The 22,905-nt window shown below is 42.9% G+C and overlaps 1 protein-coding gene across 2 annotated transcripts in view; it reads left to right on the forward strand.

The window, feature by feature from the left end:
• Positions 1-10,379, forward strand: part of mfsd12b (major facilitator superfamily domain containing 12b) — a 15,220-nt gene extending 4,841 nt beyond the window's left edge. Inside the window, exons 2-11 of one of the 2 annotated variants that reach the window (XM_053625758.1) lie at positions 3,200-3,410; positions 3,978-4,104; positions 4,933-5,112; positions 5,920-6,012; positions 6,149-6,241; positions 6,934-7,104; positions 7,514-7,608; positions 7,876-8,006; positions 8,153-8,195; positions 8,961-10,379. In XM_053625758.1, the coding sequence (XP_053481733.1) occupies positions 3,200-3,410; positions 3,978-4,104; positions 4,933-5,112; positions 5,920-6,012; positions 6,149-6,241; positions 6,934-7,104; positions 7,514-7,608; positions 7,876-8,006; positions 8,153-8,157 (1,106 nt within the window). In that variant the 3' untranslated portion in view covers positions 8,158-8,195; positions 8,961-10,379. The remainder of the gene's footprint in view (positions 1-3,199; positions 3,411-3,977; positions 4,105-4,932; positions 5,113-5,919; positions 6,013-6,148; positions 6,242-6,933; positions 7,105-7,513; positions 7,609-7,875; positions 8,007-8,152; positions 8,196-8,960) is intronic. The other variant, XM_053625759.1, reaches the window with a different exon arrangement.
• Positions 10,380-22,905: the final 12,526 nt, after the last annotated feature.

Here is a 22,905-nt window from a genome sequence, read left to right on the forward strand (position 1 = left end):
AATGGGTTAGTATTAAAGGTTCTTCAGTTGTCCCTCTGTGGAAACCCTGAAAGGTTCCATACAAATCAATCACACTCAATAAAATGAGTTATTGGCATGTTTTTGGGAGGCAGAACCCGGAAGAAACCCACACAGACGCGAGGAGAATGTGAAACTCCACACAGATAGTAACCCGAGCTCAGGATCGGAAAAGAAATCTCAGTTTTTTCAGGAATGTTCCGTTCCGTACCTTTTTCCTGAGGGCGTCGAACGCGTACACTAAGAGGTGCTTCACAAATTTCGTTGCAATATATACAGCATGTGCCGTCTCTGTTAAGTTGTAATCTATCCACAAACTATCCATCCATCCATTTTTCAATACCGCTTATCCTCTTTGGACTCGGGGAGGAAACCGGAGTTCCCGAGGGAAACCCCAGAAGCACGAGGAGAACACGTGAACGCCGTACACGTAGGGCAGAGGCGGGATTCCGACCCCCAACCCCAGAGGTGCGAGGAAAACGTGCTCGCACGATGTATTAAAACTTTTTTGAGTTTAGATCGTTAGGCTCTGGAATAAGATATACACTTCAGTCCACCCTTAAATCCGTAGTCTTGCGTTTACTATCATTAGTTTTCCCGCGATTAAAAAAAACAAAAAACAGGAACAATGCTGATTTGAAAAAATAATAAATAAAACGAGAGGAATATCCAATCAGAAGTTTGTTGCTATGCAGTTTTCATTTCAATCCAACTGTCACGCCACTGGTTCTCTTTTTCAGGAAACATGCACTTGTCAGCTTTCTAGACATGCTCACAATCACTCAGTGACGTCATGGCAATAATAGTCATGTATCCCATCCGTAGTTTTAGCATGGTTTTTTTTTTTTTTTTTTTCATAAGGCATACAGTTTGTCTGAAATGGACTTTATCACACTACATAGGCCTGTTTATTCCTAAAGACACAGCGGAACAGTCATCATGTTTATTTATTGCACAGCGCTCTTGAATTCTTGATGCTGATTTTATTCAGATGGCGTTGATTGATTTTCTCTCACAGCAGCTTTGAGAACAGTTCAGCTGCAAATACAGACGATATCCGCGCGTGACTGATCAAATTAGCTGGACCGAGACACTCAGGTTGTGTGTGATATGAGTGTCGTGAGGTTATCTGAGCTCACGTCTGTGGTGAGTTTGCATGCTTGTTCCCTTGAGTGCTTTTTTTTTTTTTTTTTTTTTCCCCTGCCTTCACTTCCTTCAGCTATTTTAATCAAGTCGACAGACAAACAAGGGAAGCGTGCGTGAATACTGTACGAACCGGCTTTTGGTTTTCATCTCGGTTAAAAGACATCAGATTGACTTCTCTGTGGGGGTTTTTGTTTTTGTTTGGAAAGCTAATCTTGACCTGGAAAGCACCTTGAGAAGCCACTTATTTTGGGTTTTTTTGTTAGTCATCCGTGTATTCAGATAACGTTAACGCTTTCATCGCATTTCTGTCGTGTTTTTTTTTTTTTTTTTGTCTGATTAAATTCAAAAGAGAAATAAAGACAGGCTGGTGAGGAAACAAGACCAGGATCTAACTCGTTTTCTCAGACGTGCCATAACATTCAGTGTAGCTACTATAAACGGATAAAATGTACACACACCACACCACTCTGTTGGCGATCACAACCTCAAATGTGTCACAAAGCCATGCCCCTTTTGTATCCAGAAAACAGTGTGATGAGTACAGTACTTCTGCATGCATTCATCTATTTTGGTCCATCCGTTCATCCAGCCATTCATCCATCCGTACATCCGTCCATTCGTCCATCCGTCCATCCGTCCATCCATCCATCCAGCCATCCAGCCATCCACCCAGCCATCCACCCAGCCATCCATCCATCCATCCAGTCATTCATCCGTCCATTCATCCATCCGTCCATCCATCCGTTCATCCAGCCATTCATCCATCCATCCATCTGTACATCCATCCACCCAGCCATCCATCCATCCATCCATTCATCCAGTCATTCATCCGTCCAGCCATCCGTCCATTCATCCAGCCATCCATCCATTCATCCATCCGTCCATCCGTCCATTCATCCAGTCATTCATCCGTCCAGCCATCCATCCATTCATCCAGCCATCCATCCATTCATCCATCCGTCCATCCACCCATTCGTCCATCCATCCATCCATCCATCCACCCATTCATCCATCCATCCATCCATTCATCCATCCATCCATCCATCCATCCATCCACCCATTCGTCCATCCATACATCCATCCATTCATCCACCCATTCGTCCAGCCATCCATCCATCCATTCATTTTCCGTACCGTTTATCCTACACATGGTAGCGGGGAGCCTGGAGCCTATACCAGGGAACCCAGGGCACAAGGCGGGGGACACCCTGGACGGGGTGCCAACCCATTGCAGGGCACAATCGCTCACACACATTCACACACCCATTCACACACTACGGACTATTTGGAAATGTCAATCATCCTACAACGCATGTCATTGGACTGGTGGAGGAAGCCGGAGAACCCAGAGGAAACCCCCGAAGCACGGGGAGAACATGCGAACTCTGCCATCAATTCGAACCCCCAAACAATTTTGGTCCTTAAGTCCTTTTTATAGAAAACAACAAAGCAAAGGTTAAGGTAAAGAGGTGTTCCTCACTAAGCGCTCTCTAGACGGCGTCTACTTTGTACGTCTAACACTGTATGAAAGGGAAACGCATGCTATGTATGGATCTCTGTAGAATTACAAAGTGTACCATAGGAAATTTAGAACGCTTAAATAAGGGTACTTCGGTTGTCCCACTGGGGGAACAGTGTTTCTGTATAAGATGGAGTTACAAGAGCTCTTCAAGCAAGCCAGTAAGGACCCTTATTTATCCAGTCATACCTTCATTCATGTAACTGGCTCCAGAAATGAAATGTCCCTACACACCCCGGTTAGATTAATCAGGCCTATTACACTGCTCACTATCCAGGAGTAGGATTTGGGGCAAGTTCTCATGCCAAGAACGGCTGTTGAACTCGACTGCTATTAGACTGCAAGTGCAGACACGGATCTTACATAGCAGAGCTCTATGATTTACTCATTTCCATCCCCTGAGCTTCGCACTCAAGAGCATGGAATCCCAACTACCTGTGTCAGGTGAATGAAAACTTGATGATGGGTCATGTGGTGCATTTATTTATTTATTTTTGTTCGTTTGTTTGTTTTCAGGAACCATCTGCGTGCTGGTGTCTTTCCCGTTCATCTTCAACCCGTGTGTGGGCTGCGGCGAGGTTACGCCGCAGTGGGTGGGCCTCACCTACTTCACACCTTTCATCATCATCTTCCAGTTCGGCTGGGCCTCCACTCAGATCTCCCACCTGTCGCTCATCCCGGAGCTGGTGTCGTGCGAACACGCCAAGGTGGAGCTCACTGCGTACAGGTACGAGGTCCTTCTACGTGACGTCACGCTCGTCCAGGAGATTCTAAGTGGCCTTGGTGACTGGGATTAGTACGATGCTGGTCAAGGTTGTGCTGATTTAGATGAAGTGTTCTTATCCTTCAAGGGAAACCTTTCAAGGTCAATGTCCTGGTGATGTATACGGTAATGATTAAACTCTGAGGTCTGCACAGGGGTGTTCCACACATTTCTGAACCCTGTTCAGATACAATCGACGTAACCGGTTCTCTTAAAGATCCCGAGCTCTTTGAGTTCTCCTCGCGGCGATCTCCACAAAAGGGTCGCTCTCAGATAAAAAATAGCAAGTGTTATAAGAGAAATAAAGCACTTTGTGACTTTGTGTCGAGAAAATTTCAAGCTTGTAGCATAAAAATGTCTAGAAATAAAGTTTAATAATCATAGATTTGGCTTATCGTAATCTTATTATAGGAAGTACTAAACGCTGAGATGTCAGTTTTCGCAGTGTGGACGTCCATCGACTGTGATGTACTTCTGTTTTTGCTTCTTTTTATTCAAATTTTTATTGAAATATGTGTCTTCCTGGCGCAGGTACGCGTTCACGGTTCTGTCTAACATCACCGTATACGCAGTGGCCTGGCTGCTGCTCCGCTTCCAGCACCCGGCCGATCCGTCCGTCGCAGACCAGCTGAGTCACCTCGACGTCCCCGTGTTCAGGGTGAGAGACTCAGGAGATTACATGTAATCCAATAGAAAAGTCTTCCAGCTGGTGGAGAGTGGATAGTACCGGAGTAAACAACTACAGCGTGTGCCGTTAGAGAAAAATAATCTGTTAGCGCCCTGATTACTTTCTTATACCGGCATGTCCTCAAGTGTTTAGTTCCTTTTATACGGCGGCGGTCTGCCGAGCGAGTTTTTAATCCGTTAAAGGACGACACGTCGTACTTTTGATCTGTTTTTAGTTGCTTTTAATGCCGCGGAACGTGCTAGGTCCTGTCAGCGCTTACGTCATAGCTGCTACGATCGGCGTCGTTCTTCCCGAAGACTGTCGAAAAGTCTAAACTGCTCAGTTTTGACACTGGAGACTCGGGACAATCTGACATAGACGTCCCCTCAAAGAAAACCATGTCAACTATTACACGTATTACATGTTACACACCGTTACAGGTTTTCCGACAAGTACGAGTCTCTATAGGAATGCGTGTGTCGCGGTTCGACATGAGAAGGAACGCTGTACCGGCTCGACGAGCTGACGAGGGAAGTTCATAACACACGCGTGATGACGGAGTCTGAGGAAGTCTGATTTAAAAATAGCGCTGTTTCATGAGCATGCTGGTAATATTTCCTTATTAATGCAGCATAGAAAGTAAACAGACAATAAAGACATTGTGCTGAAAAATCCTCAACCGTACAACGACAACGACAACAACAACACACAAAATACTGCATGTACTATGAAATTCAAAATCAGTGCTAAGCTTGTGTTTGTCCTGATGCTGAGCAGTCATAGCATTCACCTTTCACTCGACTCGCTCTACGTTTCCAGGACCTGGCGCTGATCGTGCTGGGCATCGGCGCGGTTTTCTCGCTCATCTTCCACCTGGGTACACGAGAACGGACGCGACGCGAGGCCGACGAGAGCCGACCCCTGCTGACTCGCTCCGGCGAGAACTCGGCGCCGCTGCTGCAGTGGAAACACTGGCTCACCGAGCCGTCCTTCTATCAGGTGAACTAAAGCTTTTCAGACAAATCCGATTCGATTACACAGATCAGACATCGCTATCATAATCGGATTCAAGCGTTAATGCCGGTATAAGCTGCAGATCTTGATACCGAGTTACACCTGAGCGCAAATTCTCGAACATAGCCTATTTATGAGCATTTCCATTGGTCCTCATATGCGTATGCACATATTCTCCTAAATTCTCGATTCTGATCGGTCGATTCGTTTTCTCATACACTAGGCGCCAGCCGTAATTCAAATCCCGGGGTTACATTAATGCGCTCGGTGTAATCCGTTACCGTTTCCATAGTGACAGGTCATTTCCGCAGACTTGTATGGTAGCGATCCATAAACTCTAAGGCTAAAAGGGTTGTTGTTCAACAAAGGAAAGCATGTAGTCGTTGATATGGCAACGTTTTCTATGAGGAGATGCTTATGTAACATTTACGGAAGGAGTCTCCAGTGTCGATGCTTTGGAACAGACAGAAATAAAGCTGTAATTAAGTTTTCCAAGGAGGAGTTTAGGCATTGTGGGGGATTTTTTTTTTCTCCTAACATTGGTCCAACTTCAAGAGAAGCGAAGGGACGACTATTTAGACCCGTTTGTAAAATAATAATAAGTGGTGCGCAGAAGACGGTAGGGTTTTCTAGAAAAGGACGCGGTGTGATGTATTATTTACGGTAGTTACCGCATAGCTTACGTTCTCTTTTTTTTTCTGAGAAAGGAATTTTCGCATGTGTGCAGAAAGTGAGTCAGAAACAGGGATGAATTCTCGAGACGAGTGAATCCGTCGTGTTTCGTTCCTACAGGTGGCTGCCCTGTACATGTGCACTCGCCTGATCGTCAACCTCTCCCAGACGTACATCTCCATGTACCTGATAAACTCTTTGTTCCTGCCTAAGGTAAAGAAACAGTCAGAATTTCACACATTTTTTTTTTAATGACTTCATTAACCTCACTGTAATTGCTCTCTCTCTCTCTCGATAAATCACGGGAAGGTCATCGTTCGGTATCTTGTTGTTGTTCCTGTTTTCCCAGAACTACATCGCCACCATTCCTCTGGTGCTGTACGTGAGCGGCTTTGTCTCCTCTCTGGCCATGAAGCCGATCAGTAAACGCCTCGGCGTTAGCGTGAGTTCCTCACATCTCCTTTTAACGATCGCCCTGAGGACTATTATCCGCTAACCACGTGCAACATGATTAAACTGATATTACAATGAAGGAGAAGAGTTTCTGGAATACTTCCTATCAAATCTTATCTGATTAGTAACCATGACGACGACAGTTAGGATCTAACATCTCATCTAAACTCCAGAGGATGACAGAAGCAGAATAATTCACCAAAATCTCTCTTCAACGCCGTTAAGCAGAAGACAGAATGTTTTCTTTCCTGGTTCGAATGTGTACCTTGTTTAGTTATGTTTATTTACACCGTATTGCTGTTTCTGATTGGTCAGAAGGTGCCGATTCATTTCCTATAGCAGCTGCTCTGACAATGGTGCAGCTGGAAAAATCACGGGTTTATATTATGTTATATTATATTATATTATATTATATTAATGCGCTCGTTATAAGGCGTTCTAGCGACAATTAATTCATGTTTTTTAAAAACGTGCTGTTATTTAACAAAACAACAACAACAACAACAACGCGTGTAATCGTCGGTACGATGAGGCTCGTACATTCATTCAACACTTACGGAAGGAGTCTCCGGCGTCAGCGCTTTGTTTCGTCGACGCGCTCTAACTGTCCCGGACTATAAACGGATAAAAAGCAAGCGTCCTTTATGAAAAGCGAAGAAATCTCACTGTCTTTTCTCTCAGATGACGTATTTCGCGGGACTCGTGCCCATCATGGCGTTCGGCATCTGGGTGCTGCTGGATTTGAAGATGGGTGTCCGTGTGTACGGAGCGGCCGTCCTGCTAGGAGCCGGATCTGCCGTCATCCTGGTGATGTCGCTGTCCATGACTGCCAACCTCATCGGAGATCAGACGGTAAAGCGCGTTATCAAAGCGCCTTAACTCCTAATGTCACTCTTAACGTGGAAAGACGTCAGAACACGTAGCATTATTTACGACATAGATCTGTTGAAAGGTTGAACTCTGCACGTTCGACGACGTTCTTCTGTGTGTTACTACGTGCGAAATGATTCGTTAAAAGTGACGATGTGTTTCATTATCGCTGCTGATCGCTTACGGCAGCTTTAATCGTTTATTCTGTAAGTTCGAAACGGTTTCGTTGACGTGATGTAGGTACGATTTTTAAACAACATGACAGTCCACTGCTCTGCCTGGCTGAGTAACAGCGCTAGACAGCCACAACGTGCTTCGTCACTGTATGAGTGAGTATTTACGGTTAATCGTATCGTCGCACTGTTATTGTTTGTTTTTTTCTTTCTGACAGCAAAGTGGCGCGTTCGTGTACGGAGCCATGAGCTTCACAGACAAGGTGGCCAACGGCCTCGCCGTGATGATCATCCAGAGCCTGTACCCCTGTCAGTAAGTGGTGCACAGCGTGTGTATTGAGACATTCCCCGAAGTCAGCGAATAATAAGATTACGTGAAGACTGACGTGAAGAAAAGCTCACTCAGTGGCTGGATTCACTTGTGGAAGGATTGTTTACCGTCAGGGATTGTTCACTGATTACTGCCATATGTCGTGGTTTGGGTATTAATGGACATCTTTAGACATTCAGAACATTGTGTGTGTGGTTTATGATGTTGTAACAAACCTCTCTCTCAGTCTTGTATGCTTTCTATTTACAGGACGCTGGTTTGCTGCTCTGACTGCGTTTGGTTCTACCACCGTGTCATGGTAGCTGTAACCGGGGGTGTCAGCCTCATCACCGCATTCTGCCTCTTTAGTCTGGTCGTCTGGCCAATCAAGATCCGTCGATGTGAGTTTAAAAAAAAAAGGGGGGTGGGGGAGGGGGACAAATGTATGATTTTGCAATTGTGTTATTCTTCTACCAGACCGTTTCCATGGCGTCATTGTGTCTGTGTTGTTTTGCGTTTGTCTGACGTCCGCTCACGTCTGTTCTAGGTTGAGAACGTTTTTACCAGCGGGCGGCCATCTTGGTGAACAGGTGAAGTATAACCTTAATGATAAGTTTTAGTAGGACGTTAATATCATCGGTTTTAAAATGACGGCTGCTGCGACGCCGGTCTAAAATCTACCGATAGGAGGACGGGACAGGACGACGCGGAAGAGCTAGAAATACGGTCGCGGCGATGGCGAAAAGCAAACGGAACGTGCTAACGGCGTATAAAAATGATCGTGAGCATTTTCCGGATCCCGCTGATCGATGACGTTTCCTTCCATCGCAGGTCTGTCGTCAGAGGATCTTCCTTCTACAGTCTGCTGTTGGAATCCGAGTAGTCTTTCGTTGGGGATTTTATTGGGATTTTGTACCGTGTGCCAAGCAGTAATCTTAAAAATCGTACAAAAACCACGGAGGGAAAACGCTGAAAAATCGTAAAAACATTATAAAAAAAAAATTTAAATTAAAAAAAAGCTTTGCATTGGTGCTTCATTCAGGATCTGTTATTCACGTCGTAACTTGTTTTTGTTTTTAAATTCTTAGTTCGTTATCAAGCGCAGGAATTTTACTGCTTTAAGTAACTTTAACAGACTGCGGACTCGGACCTCCGAACAACGCGTCGGGAAAATGCAAGCGTAAATGTAGAGAAGCAGCCAAATAAAACACAAGTGTCATCGCTTGCAGAACGCCGCCTTCTTAGAAACTGCTCCGACTTCTCTTTCTGAGCCTTTAGGGAACTTCTCTCATGGCCTCGGGTGTTTCCTCACAGAGGAAGTGTTTCCTCACAGAGTGCGGTGTTTCTATGTGCAGGTTTGCCTCTAAAAGCCGGAGAACATCGAGAACATAACCTTCGGTGCGATTGGGGAACGTGACCGAGCACGACGCGAGCGAGTGTGTCTTCACATCACAATGAATCTGAGAACTATGAGGAAGCAGAGCTGTCTGTGTTCACAGGAAACCTCTACGCAAAAAAGTGCCACATGACCACTACGATGCAGGTCTTCTTCTTAATTCTTCCTTCTTCTTTTTTTTTTTCCCTGCGGCCTGCAGATTTTTCGAACTTTTCTGACAATGGAAACACAAGTCCTGGAAGTCCTGGAGATGAAGAAAGGATTCGTCTTCTCAGTAACACGGCAAGCTGCGCTATTTCGTCGTACTTTCTTCGCGAGAAAGTGACGGAGATAATGGGAACTGACTCGTCACGTGGACGATGCACAACATTAAATGTAACTATAACTGGATAAAAAAAAAAAAAACTGGCATTCTTTAATAAATAAAAATACGAATCGTTGGTAAATTGCTGCGGTATAACTGTCTCGCTTGCTGTTCACCCAAACCAGAGGTGACGGACGGCTGCGTCCCGGACCTCTCTCCTGGTTTAACCTCTGCCTCTATTGTTCTTGTATTTCGAAAGTCCTGACCTGATTTCCTCCCTCGGTTCCACATACACTACAATAGCTCTGTTTGTAAAAAACGATTCCGATTAATCCAAATCCCATCTTTCACCCATTTCATAACAGCACTGTTTGAGGTTAATCGAATTATTCTAAAGCTTGTTGATGGACCTACTCACGAATGCCGACCTGTAACGTTTACTCTGTCCTCAACGCTTTCTTTTATTTTTTTTTCTGCCATGAAAAGGGAATTAAAAACGCCACACTGGACGACACTGAAATTCTGTGTAGTCATTTTAAATGCAGACATCAGACATCAAAATTTGACGATACAAGCTGTTATCAGAAGATTAGATCACCTCGTTAAGGAGAGAGAGAGAGAGTGTGTATGTTTATAATGTGACCTACAAGCGCAATAACAAATCCCCATTTTCTCCAAGTTCTCAGAAGTATTATTTCCAAGCAGATGCACATTTCTGGCCACAAGCTTCAGGATCATGAGGGTTGTATTCTGGTGGCTTACATGTGCATGCACTCTGTATGCTTGTGTCCAATGGAGAAAACAACTGCAGGAGCAGTGCTGTAAGGAACATGCAGTATATTGTTCTTGGTGGTGTAAGGCAGTGGTTTTCAGAGTGGGGGGGGGGCGCCCGGGCGGCCTCAACTATTTGGTGTGAAAAATAAATAAATACATGATTTTCTCTTTCTCACTCGCAGACAACCACTGACACACATACACACACAATCAATTCCTAATGTAATGTAATGTAAAGATGTAAGATGTAATTATTAATTAAAAAAAAAGAAGAAAAAATAAAGGAGGATATATTCAGAAGTCTGTATTTTTAATGTGTTTTAAAGACATCTCGCAAAAGGGGGGCCTCGGTCAAACGTTAATGCCATTTGGGGGGCCTTGCCCTGGAAAAGTTTGGGAACCCCTGGTGTAAGGAATTCGAAGACTGTGTACACTGAATGTTTTTACTGAAAGCGTGAACTTAGTAGTGACTAATTCTTATTAGTTATTAATTGTATGAAACTGTAAAGGAAAAAGCTGTTTTGCTGTAAGTGTGTGTATGTGTGTGTGTGTGTGGGGGGGGGGGGCGGTTTGTTTGGCTCCATATGTTCCCTTAGAGCAGAAGTATTCGAACTGTCGGACACACACCACTAAGGAAATAGGAGCTCCACATTTTAACACCGTAATACACTGGAATGTACTCTAAAATACTCCAAAAGTGTCTTCTTTTTTTTTTTTTTTTTCATAATAAAGATGGCAGATGAGCCAATCCAGTGCCGGTCCTAGACTTCTGGGGGCCCTAAGCCAAACTTTGTCAGGGGGCCCATGTCAGCAAAAGATACAAGTAAAATTTACACAGGAAATATAAACATAGCTTTAAACTCTAACAAGTGAAAAAGAATTATTCAGTTAACAAGTCTAAATGAACGGAGACTGAAAGACAGTAAAAAACAATGAATTCCAAACTTCGGTTATTTTGGCACCATCTAGCAGTGGGAAAAACAACGAATGAACAGCTGAAATTATTTTACAGTGCGTAATTCACTAACGCAACAAAAGCGTGATAAATAGAGTTTACTCAAGAAAGCTTAAGTAAACATACGAAAATACATCAATAATTCTCTGCAAGCTTTAGAATAATGGGCAGTGATTTTAAAGCACTGTCAGGAGTCATACGACAGTAAATAATATACGAGATCAACGGGGGGCCCCCTGGTGGTTCGGGGCCCTACGCAACTTGCGTAGTTTGCGCATAGGGAGGACCGGCACTGAGTCGATCGATTTTTGACATGTTTAACAACTACAGGTAAGTGGGCCTCGTGGAGAAAAAGGTCGACTACGTCTGCCTTTGAGTGAAGCTTCGCTGCATGTTCTTCTTACTTTTCTATCCTGATGGGCGTGGTCTCTTCCAGGGCTGCATCACACCACCATGTCTTTGATTATTTTTCTATGACAGCACGTCCTGAAGTGTTTCATTCCTTACCTAAAGCTACACACACACACACACACACACAGGACTGGTATTGTGAGAATTTCAGATTTCTGTGTTGAATTACTGATAAAAGCAGGACGTGTTGTGCTTTAATTAACGAATTGGCAATTTGCCCGCAATAATGAATTCAACACTAAAAGTACGGGACTCCGTAGCCTAGTGTTTCCAAACTAGACCTCTCGTTAAACGCGTTCGGTTCGACTTGTGCGTGGAAAACCCTGCCAATGACCTATCCGTGTTTCGTTGTCAAAAACGTCAGAGCAAATCACGCTACTGCCCCCTACAGGCCCGGCATGGCATGGTCCTGCTGCTGGTCCCCGACATCTGGAGATAATGCTGGAAATGTTTTGAGTGCTCTGATATCTGAACATGTTGACTCATACATGGGCGGCATTCAGTTTCCACAGAGAGGAATTTTCTAAAACGCGATCAACAGAAACAAAACGCCACGGCGGCCTTTAATTTGGCCAGAGAGACTCCTGTTGATCGGCCCACGGCCCAAGGCCGCCGTTAGCCCCCCTGCAGTGTTTAAACCTGCGGTGCGGCCTAATTTGAAGAGCAGGCGTAATCACTGCCTGTTAGCGTGACCACTAATTGGAGTGCAGGCCGGGGCTTGTAGAAAGATGGAGGTGGAGTGCTGTCGGTAGGCTAGGATTACCTCATTAAGAAGAGAGAAGCAGGCAAGGCATGGGTCTGCCACCCAGGGCACCAGAACAGGGAGTATCGAGATGGTGTTAGAGATTACAACAGATTATTATTACACAGATACCCCGCCCCCCCTCCCTTTTTTTTTTTTTTTTGTTTTCCATTGTACACGTAGTGACCAAAAATACATTTCTGATTCTACAGCCCAAGAACCCTAAATACAGCCGAATACTTTCCTTGAACAACCAATAAAATTGTGAATACTTAAAAAAGCCCACAGGACAGCTTCTTAAGAGTCTATGTACTGCATGCTTTCGAATAGGCGTCTCAGCCTGTGAATAATAAAGCATAACAGTTGCAGATTGTGTATAACATGGCCTATAATGAGAGCAATAACATTCGTGCCCACTAAACGTCAAACACATTAAATTATGGGGTACAACGTGAGGGGTGGGAAGAGAACCCGAGTCAGTGAAGCACAAGGCTAAAGAAAAATGTCATATTTTAAAAAAAAAAAAATTTTTTTAAAAAAGAAAGAAAAATCTCAGTCTGGATTTGAATTGAAGGTCCGTGAATCGCACTGTTCGCCAACCCTTTGATATTTTAGTTGATAATGAGAGAGAATAGTCTACATTTTTGGCTCCAATATTCAATCCCAGCATCCAGATTTGGCCCAGGATTTTGTCACTCTATTTAGCATCGTTTACTCTGTTTAGCTGTATATGCTTTTTTTGCGCTGGAGGTCACCCAGGAATCTTCTCCACAGATTGTGTAATTACAGCTAGCATTTTCATATGTCTCTCTTTCTCTCAGCTTATAAAGGGAAACTTGACATTTTACTGCTTTCATGGCGTACCATGTTGACCATTCAGAGTCTTATTTAAAGCTCAATTTTCTCATCTCGCTTATGTCAGTGCAGCGCCGTCTTTATTCTCTTATAATAGTAGATATTCCGGTAAAGGCACATGCCCTGGATTCATTTTCCTGATAACTGGAAATACTCCTGCTTTAACGACCTGGTTGTCTTGAGGCTGTCACGCGTGGGAAGGGGGATTGGGAAGCGGGAAGGGGGATTGGGAAGCGGGAAGGGGGGGTGTCAGGCAAAAAAAAAAAAAAAAAAGAACATTATTATTGACTAAACATGTTTATTTATCAGGATATTCATTTAGATGCTAAGAAATGTAGCCTAAATGTACGAAATGTTAAATAACGTGCTTCACATCTTCAATGTGAACAAAAATGTTTGCTCGATTTGAACCACATGACATAAAAAATTAGCATAACGCTATCATGACTAAGGCTGCTAAACCGATGTAACGTACCTCGTGCTAATAATAACATACCTCATGCTAACTCTTCAGAGAGTAATTAGCCTAGCGTTAGGTAGCTTACTGTACTTTAGAGTTTCTCTTCCTTATTTTCCTCACCTGTTTCCCGTGTTTACCCAGAGAGACGTTACTGTTAGCTAGCTCGCATCAGTTTAGCTTGATGGTGTTAGTGATGTGCTCTTTTTAAAAAAAAAAATAAAAATTTTTTAGGTCCATCTCTTCCTCTGCTAATGAGTTCTATCTGAATTTCCTCTCTTTTCCCCATTACACATACACAAACATAGATAACTCTGAAAATTTTGCTTCATGAAAGATAAAACTAGTCTTCAGTAAATTAAAAAAAAAAAAAGTACCTGTGTTAAAGTCTTAACGTTAAAGTCTTCTCTTGCTGCATAACATGCTTACATTTTACGTTTTAAAAATGATGTCATAAATGCATTTTTTTTTTTCACAATTTAGCTCACTGGGGGAAAAAATAGCATGACGCAAACTGTAACCTACTTAATGCTAATCAAGAGTGATTAGCCTAGCATTTGGTTGCATACTAAAGATCTTCTCTTCCTTGGTTTCTTCAAGTGTTCCTTATGTTCATCCAGCTAGACATTCAGTTTAGCTTGGTATTAGCGATATGCTAATTATGCAGTCTATCAACCAAATTGACCAAAACTCTGGGTCATTTCTGGGACCTTTCTCTTCGTCTTCTACCCTTTCTCAAGCTGAAATCCCTCTCTTTTTCCCTTCAAAGGGTCTATATTGATATTTATTACCGATAAACAACAATGGTGTAGCTTCTTACTGTGTTTCCGTTAAATCTGCAGCTTTCAGCAGACGCTCTTATCCTGTTGACTTACAGAAGTGAGATGTGTTTAAATGCTTCTGTTACCAAACGACATGCTTCACGTCTACAGTATCACAAATGTTTGTTGACGCCATACGTCTGTTTTTGCCTGTTCAACCCACTTGATCAAAATTAGCATAACTCTATCATCATTAAGGCAGCTTAACTGCTGTAACCTACCCAATGCTAATCCCTCTTCAGAGTCTAATTAGTCTAGCATTAAGTACTTCAGATTTTCTCTTTCTCTTCAGGTTTCCTCACCTATTCTCTTCTAGTCTTCATCCAGATAGATATTATCGCTAGCAAGCTTACGCCAGTTCAGCGAGCTGTTGTTAGCGATGTGCTAATTTTATTCTCTAGATGAAGTATTGTTCTGGGAAATCCCTCCAACCGACTTTTAAATAAATAAATAAATAAATAAACCCCTTCCAGTGACCAGGGGTTATGGATGTCAAAAGAAACAAAACTTTATTTAAAACAAACAACATGAGACAGTCTGCATAAAGTCTAAATGATGCAAACACACATGTCCTTTTATACCTTTCTGCAACAGCGAGCTCATTTTAGGCAGGATTTTTCCATTTTCTCTTTAAAAACAGACCAACCTTCTTTCCCACGGTGAATTATTCATGTCCGTATGATATCATACATTTGTGGTGCGTGCGTACTTAATTGCTTTTTAGAACGGTTTTATGAGCCCAAGGTTATATTTATTTATTCGTTCATTCATTCATCCATTCATTCATTTATTATTACACTGTCCCAAATTCACCTCTACACCTTAATGAATTTCTGGCTCTCACCCGATTCATTTCCGCTACCTTAATGATTTTGGGGCTTTCGTCCCAGCCCGATACCGGTTTGCAAGCTTCGAAGCGGTCTTAATTGGAAAGCGGTTTCATTTATTACTGTACAGAAAGGTACAGGATGCTACAGGAAAACAACTACTGTGCAGTAAGACACAGATTTCCTCTGACTCGGTACACACTTAGAGTATAACTTGATTAAAAAGTGTGCTAGGGTTTTAGATTCTGCATCTAAATATTGATTATACATAGAGATTATGCTTGTTGACTAATACTGATTATTAGATTATGCTTCTAAGTGATGATTCTAAATGTTAGCTGTACATATTGATGACACTTTAGCAATATATTATATTCTATAGGATCAGAATTGAAAGCGGTTTTTTGAGACCCGACCGACTCTTCTTCTTCTAGTGTGTTTTATCTGAAATTCCTGTCTTCGTTCCACACGAAACACAGTTAAGTCAGGAGGGATTAAAACACTTGGGGGCGTGCTGTTATAGGAAAATTATCAACCATGAACCGTGGAAGGCAGCCTGACGGTACAACACGGGAGATGATTATTTTCCTGTAACACTGTACCACGTCTCGAAGTGTTTTATTCCCCTTACACCACAGGAATTTGCTGATGTTTTCAATTTTTTTTTTTTAAAATGGCATGGCATGCTATACTTTTTAGCTCTTCATAGTTACAGTTAATCTTATGGCTTCCCTCACGAGCCTCTGCTTTTCTTTCTCTTAAAGTTAAAACGACTTCACGAGAAAGCTTGTCTCGTTATTGAGAAACTGGAATGCGCGAACTGCGTGAACGCCTCCTTCCCGATGGCTTCCCTGCGTCTGACGAACGTCACAAAAAGCGCTGACACTGGAGACTCCTTCCGTCAAAAACGAGGACGTTTTCATTTGTTTAGGAGTAGCGTCTGGCATGCTGTGGAAGTTGTTATTATCGTTGAAATGAGCGCATCAATATAAACCCGTGATTTATAGTGGTGGCTTGGTGGTTAAGGCTCTGGGTTACTGATCGGAAGGGCGGGGGGTCAAGCCCCAGCACTGCCAGGCTGCCACTGTTGGGCCCTTGAGCAAGACCTTTAACCCTCTCTGCTCCAGGGGGCGCCGTATCCTGTGCTCTGACCCCAACCTCCTGGCATGCTGGGGTATGTGAAGAAAAGAATTTCACTGTGCTGTAATGTACACGTGATCAATAAAGACTCATTATCATTATCATTATTTGCACTGGCACTACTGTCAGAGCTGCTGTTATAGGACATTAATCAACACCTTCTGAGCGATCAGACTTGAAAATTCAACAGCCGTGATATTTTTTTTTAAAGAAGCACCTCACAGAACAGGAGCTTTTTGTTGCTGAGGTGACCGCTCAGCCAGTGAAGGAGGTTAGGAGAGCTTTCACTAGTGGATAATTAGACATACAGGCCCGAATTTTTTTGTTAGAAATGGCGAGTTTATTGGCAAGTTAACACCACAGCGAAAGTAAAAATATACATATATATTTAAAAAAAATGGGGAAAAAAAGCACAAAAATAGGCCTGATGGCGAAACTCCAGCAATGTCCATGCAGTTCTTCTATAACGGTAAAATTAAAAACAGCATCTACGAAAATAGTTTCGTGTTTCTGCCTACAGCATGTCCTCAGACCAAACTTAGAATTACAGTATAATGTTGGCACTGCTATACGTTTTCACATACGTCTTCTATTTTAACCCGGTGTCGGCGTGTTGTTGTTGTTTTGTTTTTTTTTCTTGGCTGGGTAAAACTGTGGATGAAGCCCGGAGGCTGACGATGCGATTTCGCCACACAGTCCCGATCAAGAATCATGAAAAAGGGCTAAGAGGAGCCAATTAAAGAGAGAAAAGGTTACCGGCAAAGAGCATGTCATTACTGTGTAAACGAGCTGAAGTTCATGAATCATTGTGGACGGCTGGAGAATGTGCATGAGTTTGGTTTGCAGGCTTGGGTCAGTCCTGCTGGAACTGGATTTTTTTTAAATATATTTATTTATTTAATTATGTTGGATCTTTGACCTCCATTAAACTGCGACAGCTGACAGGAGGTCCGAAACGCCAGAAGCTGATAACCTGGCTTATTACTACCACCAGTGACTGAAGGTAGGACACCGTCAAATCTGTGGTCAGTCACTTATCCCCTAGAATGGCCCAGAAGTATTTTCCTCATGTAACGAATTAAAGTGAGCAAACGTTTCATTTCTACCACTGTTTCTACAACAGCAGCTCTGACTAGTCGTTCCAGCTGTAATTCGACTCACGGGTGTATATGAATGCACTCGTTCTAATACGTTATCGTTTCTATAGTAACCGACGCAGACACTTGTACAGTGGACGCCCCATACAAAAGCTAAAACGAATGAGAAACAGATTGAAAGCCGTATTGTTATCTGACAAGCAACAACCGCGCGTGCAACCGTCGATGTAGCGAAGGTTTCCGTAAAGAGATGTTTATTGAACACGTATGGAAGGAGTCTCCAGTGTCAGCGCTCGGTAAGAATTTCCAACAAACTGCTTTTAAAAAAAATATACGTGACAAGCTGAAAGCTAAAATTAGCAATAGTTAGATATATTGAAAAATATATATATATATATCCTCATTGAATTGACCAAATTCGAATGTGTACATCAGTTCCACGTGATTGAACTGAGTCACATTAACCCGATTTGTATTTGTACATCCAACATGACCCTGTATTTTCAAGGTACTATATCAAATCAAACTCCACACTCTTGCCCAAGCTGAGGATCGAACCCCAGTCACTGGCATGCTCATGCGACAGCCACATCTCTGCCGCACTATTCTAATACGTACATTTTAATTGTGTTCATGTAATACTAAGGTTCTGACTCCTGTCAGTGCACACATGCCTGCCAGGTTTATCCTCATGTAATCGATTTACGTTAATAACAAGGCGTGAATTGATCACGCTCGCTCGGCGTAATTCAACCTAGTGATTACAAGCCTGTTTAAATGAAGTTTTGCACAAGCAATGAAATCACATTTCGATGAGAACATTTTCTACTTTCATGTAAACTGTACGTAGTAATTGTTCTTAAATTCTCCCGACCACATATTACAGTCCCTCGGGGATTTTGCGAGCGCGGAAATGAAGGCGAAATCCGGCAAACTCGCCGATCTTCGGAGGAGCTTTTGAGAACGCCGCGGATTTAGCGCCGATTTAGGCCGAGACGTGGCGTGTGATGTCATCAGGGCTCGTTTCGCAACGAACGTCACAGCGAAAGACCGTGCAAAACGATTTCGTGCAATTGCGATTCCACCGATTCGAGTAGTTTCCTGCAAGAAAAGCGCAAAAAAATAAACAAAACAAAACAAGTCGCATCACAAATCTGGGTGGGGGGTGGGGGGAACCGCAGCAAAATCGAGCGTTTTTGGCCTCAATGAAATCCAGAAGGGACTAATATTCCATTTTTTTCAGTGTACAATAACGCTAGGTGCAGTACAAAGCGATCTGACACTACAGAAAATGCTTCTAGACGCAACGTCATGCTAATATGCGTTCTAATCACTATTCGCAAAATTAGCATGTTCTGTAGCCTAAGCTAAGCTTGCGATATAGCACTTATGCTAGTGGTGGAAATGCTGTAGGATTGCGTCATGATTCCGCTATGAATCATTTAAAATCATTAATTTGACCAGAATAATGAGACTTTTCTACGAAAGGCAAAACTGCGCTACAAAATACTACATTACACATCACGACACATCGGATATTAAATACTAGTTTTACAACGTAGCACTCCGTTCAAGACCATACAGACTAAAATTCTGCATTCGATCCACCCGAAATATACGTAGTATCATGCATCATGTGCTTATTCTACTCACAGGACGTATTTGTGACTCATCGTAGTGTTGGATTTGCGTTTAGGTGCTTTATCGGCTCGGAATGTTGTTTGCCAAAGTTAAATGTTCTTACAATGACTTTCCCAGTCACATTTTCTTCCTGGTGACACCGGCCACCCTCTTCCAACAGTAATAAACGCCACAAAGGTCACTCGTTTTGTCGCGAAAGCTGGCAACACCGTCACTGCGGCTCGTCGTTGTCATCCGAGGTTGCCATTTCCGACCACGGTTTGTACTTCGCCTTAATGTCAGGCCCTTTTCTTACGGCCGCGTTCATGTTGCAGAAGTTTTTTGGAAGCTCATCAAAAAAGCGTAAATGTTATCGGAACCTACCGACGAACTGAGGCGATTGTTGTAACGTTATAACGTCGTACGGTTGTCATAAGACTAAATCTAAATGGTTTGTCATGCTGATGATTTGGGTTCTCGAGGTGGTTTCCAGGTCAGATTTGATTTCCCAACGAGAGGTCGCTTTGATGTCTTTTAACTGAAGTCGAAACCAAAACCGAGGAGTCGCCTTCGTGTTCTTCGTGTCTTTGCTCACAGACAGATTGTGTTTATAAACGGTCTCTTCTCCAGGAGACTACCTAAATCCCCCCCCTCCCCCCCCCAAAACCAGTCACATAGACGCTACACAGACGTGTATCTATTTGATCGAAATGTCCCGAGGAGGTGAAGACGGGGGAGATAAAAGGTGGTCAGACTCATAACCTGAGTGTGTTCACGCCGATCAGTTTCCTCGGTTCATCTCAGTCGTGTCCAGAGATCATCTGTAGTTTATATTTCCTGACCGTGATGCTCAGTTCCAGACACGACTGGCGTACATGGACCTGATTTAGTGGAAAAATGAGGCAGAGAGAAGGCGTGCAGCATCATTGTGGTCGGTCCATGATGTAGGTGGGACTCTACATCCCATCTTTGTAGTTTGACCAACTTTTTTTTTTTATGATTTAGAGAAGCTGTGTAGGGACTGGAAGGATACGAGGTGCTTCACGCACTCATGGCTCATGGTATCTCCGTTCCTTACGCTTTAGGTCTCGTTGTGGTCTGAAAGCCAATAACTTGTGGTCGTGTGTGTGAATGTGTGTGTCAGCACAGCTGGCGTTGCAGTTCTGTGGTGTGAGAGTCTGAATGCTTCTGTGTAGTGTCTTAATCCTGAGACTGTGCGCTCGTCTTGATTCTCTCTCTCTCTCTCTCTCTCTCTCTCTCTCTCTCTCTCGACGTCTCTACCGAGGTGAGGATGAGAGAGAGGATGGTTCTCCTCAGGATCACTGGGAGCTCTGTTCCTCTGGTTCCTGCCGTCCGGGCCACTTTGGAGCTACTCTGAGAACTTTAAGGGAACTTTAGCTCCACAATCAATCTCTCTTCGTTTATTCTGTGGATCTGTTTCTCTTCATGGAGCTCCCCAGCATCACACACATGGTTGGCAACCCGTCGGAGAGCACGGTGAAATGGCAGCTCTGCTATGACATGACAGCCAAGACGTGGTGGATGGTGAGTCGCCTTCTTCTGTCTGTCTGTCTGTCTTTCTTTTTTTTTTTTCTTCAGAAATGGCGTCAGCTTACCTGAAAACTGCCCTCGTGTCCTGCTGTTTTTTTTTTTCTCCTCAAAATGTCGATTCGCACTCGTATAAAGTGCTCCATCATGAACTGACAGGTTTACACTTATACAAGAAAAATACGAATGGCTTCAAATGAGATCAATTTTGCGAGGATGAAACAGTAGACTTTTTTTTGAAGAGCTGGTGCTGTTGTTGCGTTACATGTCATGGTTTCTGACCTCGTGTTCTCCCTATTGGACACGTTTGTCATTTTTCGGGGGGACGTTTTTCAGAGAGTCAGAGCTTGAAGTTTTGGACGTTCACGCGTTTGTGATTTTCCGCCACCGATGCGGTCCGTTATATTCACGCAGGGAGTTCCGTTGTGGCTGAAAATCGTTCAATTTCCAGGACAATGGCAGTCAGAAATCAGGATTTTCATACACAATATTCAAGCGAGATTTACTCATCCTGCACGTTATGCTTCACTTAATTAATGATTAATGATTCACACGTCCTCACATCCTTTTTCTCGGAATTTATTTCCCTTTCTCTTAGAAATAATCTAAAATTTGTTACTTAATAAACCTTAACCTAACCACATGAGATACAAAATTGCACGCGCACGGGATGATTTTTTTATGCTGTGTTCTCACATATCTATAATTGCAATTGATGTCTTTTATATGAAAGACAAAACCTTGCCAGGCTTTGTTCATCATGCTGTCTCACTGCGAGCGTTAAATCTGGAAAGCGGCTTTTTTCTTTCGGCCAGTTGCTGTTGGAACGCGGAATGTTTGAGTCTCGGGTTTGAGGTTTTTGCTTATTTATCCATGTGTAATGGATTGACTCCTTTCTCTATTAGTGCTGTGTTATAACAAAGGTGATTGCCATCTCTCTCTCTCTCTCTCTCTCGCTCTCACTCTCTTGCTCTCATTAGCCACCCACGCTCTTTGTTTAAAAAGACCCTCCAATTAACATCCACTACGAAGCGGCGGTATTAACTAATCAAAGTGACTGGCTTTGATTGTTTGTCATTTCGGGTTTGAGAAATGACTCGGCTCTCTGAGCCGGTGTTTCACACATGTTCAGCTCTCTCACAGAGCACGGCTTTTACACGAGCGGAAATACATCTCAGATTCATCACTGTACTGAATCGTGTGTGTAATGTGTGTGTGTGTGTGTGTGTGTGTGTGTGTTTATGTGTGTGTGCGCACTTTAATAAACACAGTAAAAGGATCCATAATAAGATTCTTGAATCCATAATGCGATTCACTTGATCCATTTATAAGCCCTGGTAATGTCATTTATGTAGGTGTATATTTCCTACGCGTATGATTTCTGCACCTTTTCTCACGTCACATCTCTTTTGAGGGAGTTTATTAAGTGAAACGTTACAACGAGGTCCACAAAGAAGCGTGTATCGATATCCCGCTAATAAACACGCTAATAATGGAAGTCAGTGGCTCTCGAAATGGGGTCTGTTCCTAGAGCTCAGAAATATCAACGCTATTATTTCTTATTGATTTAATCTTGAAAAAGAAAGGAAAGAAGAAGGAGAAGAAGAAAGAAAGAAAAGTTATTAGACTGGTCACCTGAATCTGATTAATTTTAATCCAAACTTCAATAACTCGGAAACAAGCAGCCTGGTAATAACACCAGGAATAAAGGTCAGGAATAAAAACCTCTGTGGCTCCAATAAAAAGCCAGATTATTATTGTAGACGTTGAAATAATCCTAACATAGCCTACTATTTGAAATATTTTGTTCAATGTGAAATAAATCTGTCCGGACATTTCCATGAATTTATTTGACAGTTATTAAGGGGTTGCTGGCTACAGAAAGTCTGGGAGTCTTTAGAATAATATTTCATGATGTTAATATATAACTATGAAGCATTAGTAATGGCTATTCATATACCACTTTAATGTATATGCTTCTTCATCTCCTGAAACGCCAGTTCATCGTTATTTATGAATCCGGACTAAAGTGTCCCTGACTAAACCCCGGCGAGTTTTGCGTAGCGTGGAGTGTGTACGAGTGTGTACGAGTGTGACGGATGTCAGTGCTGGTGTGGGGTTTGTGTACCGTCGTGTCTTCCGCTCCCAGGGGCCTTCTCAGGATACGGAGGTGGCTCGCACATGTTTAACTGCTGTGGTTATGTTTGAAATATGGAAAATGTTGCACTTCTAAATAAAGGGCCAGGCGAAACAGGATTTTTATTATTTATTTATTTTTCTCACTGAGACATAGGCATTTGTACCTAATTTAGCCGTGGAGTGCTGAATTTCTCCGTTTTGAACAATCATTCGG

The sequence above is a fragment of the Ictalurus furcatus genome, chromosome 5, assembly GCF_023375685.1.
Source record: "Ictalurus furcatus strain D&B chromosome 5, Billie_1.0, whole genome shotgun sequence".
In the NCBI taxonomy this organism is placed as follows: domain Eukaryota; kingdom Metazoa; phylum Chordata; class Actinopteri; order Siluriformes; family Ictaluridae; genus Ictalurus; species Ictalurus furcatus.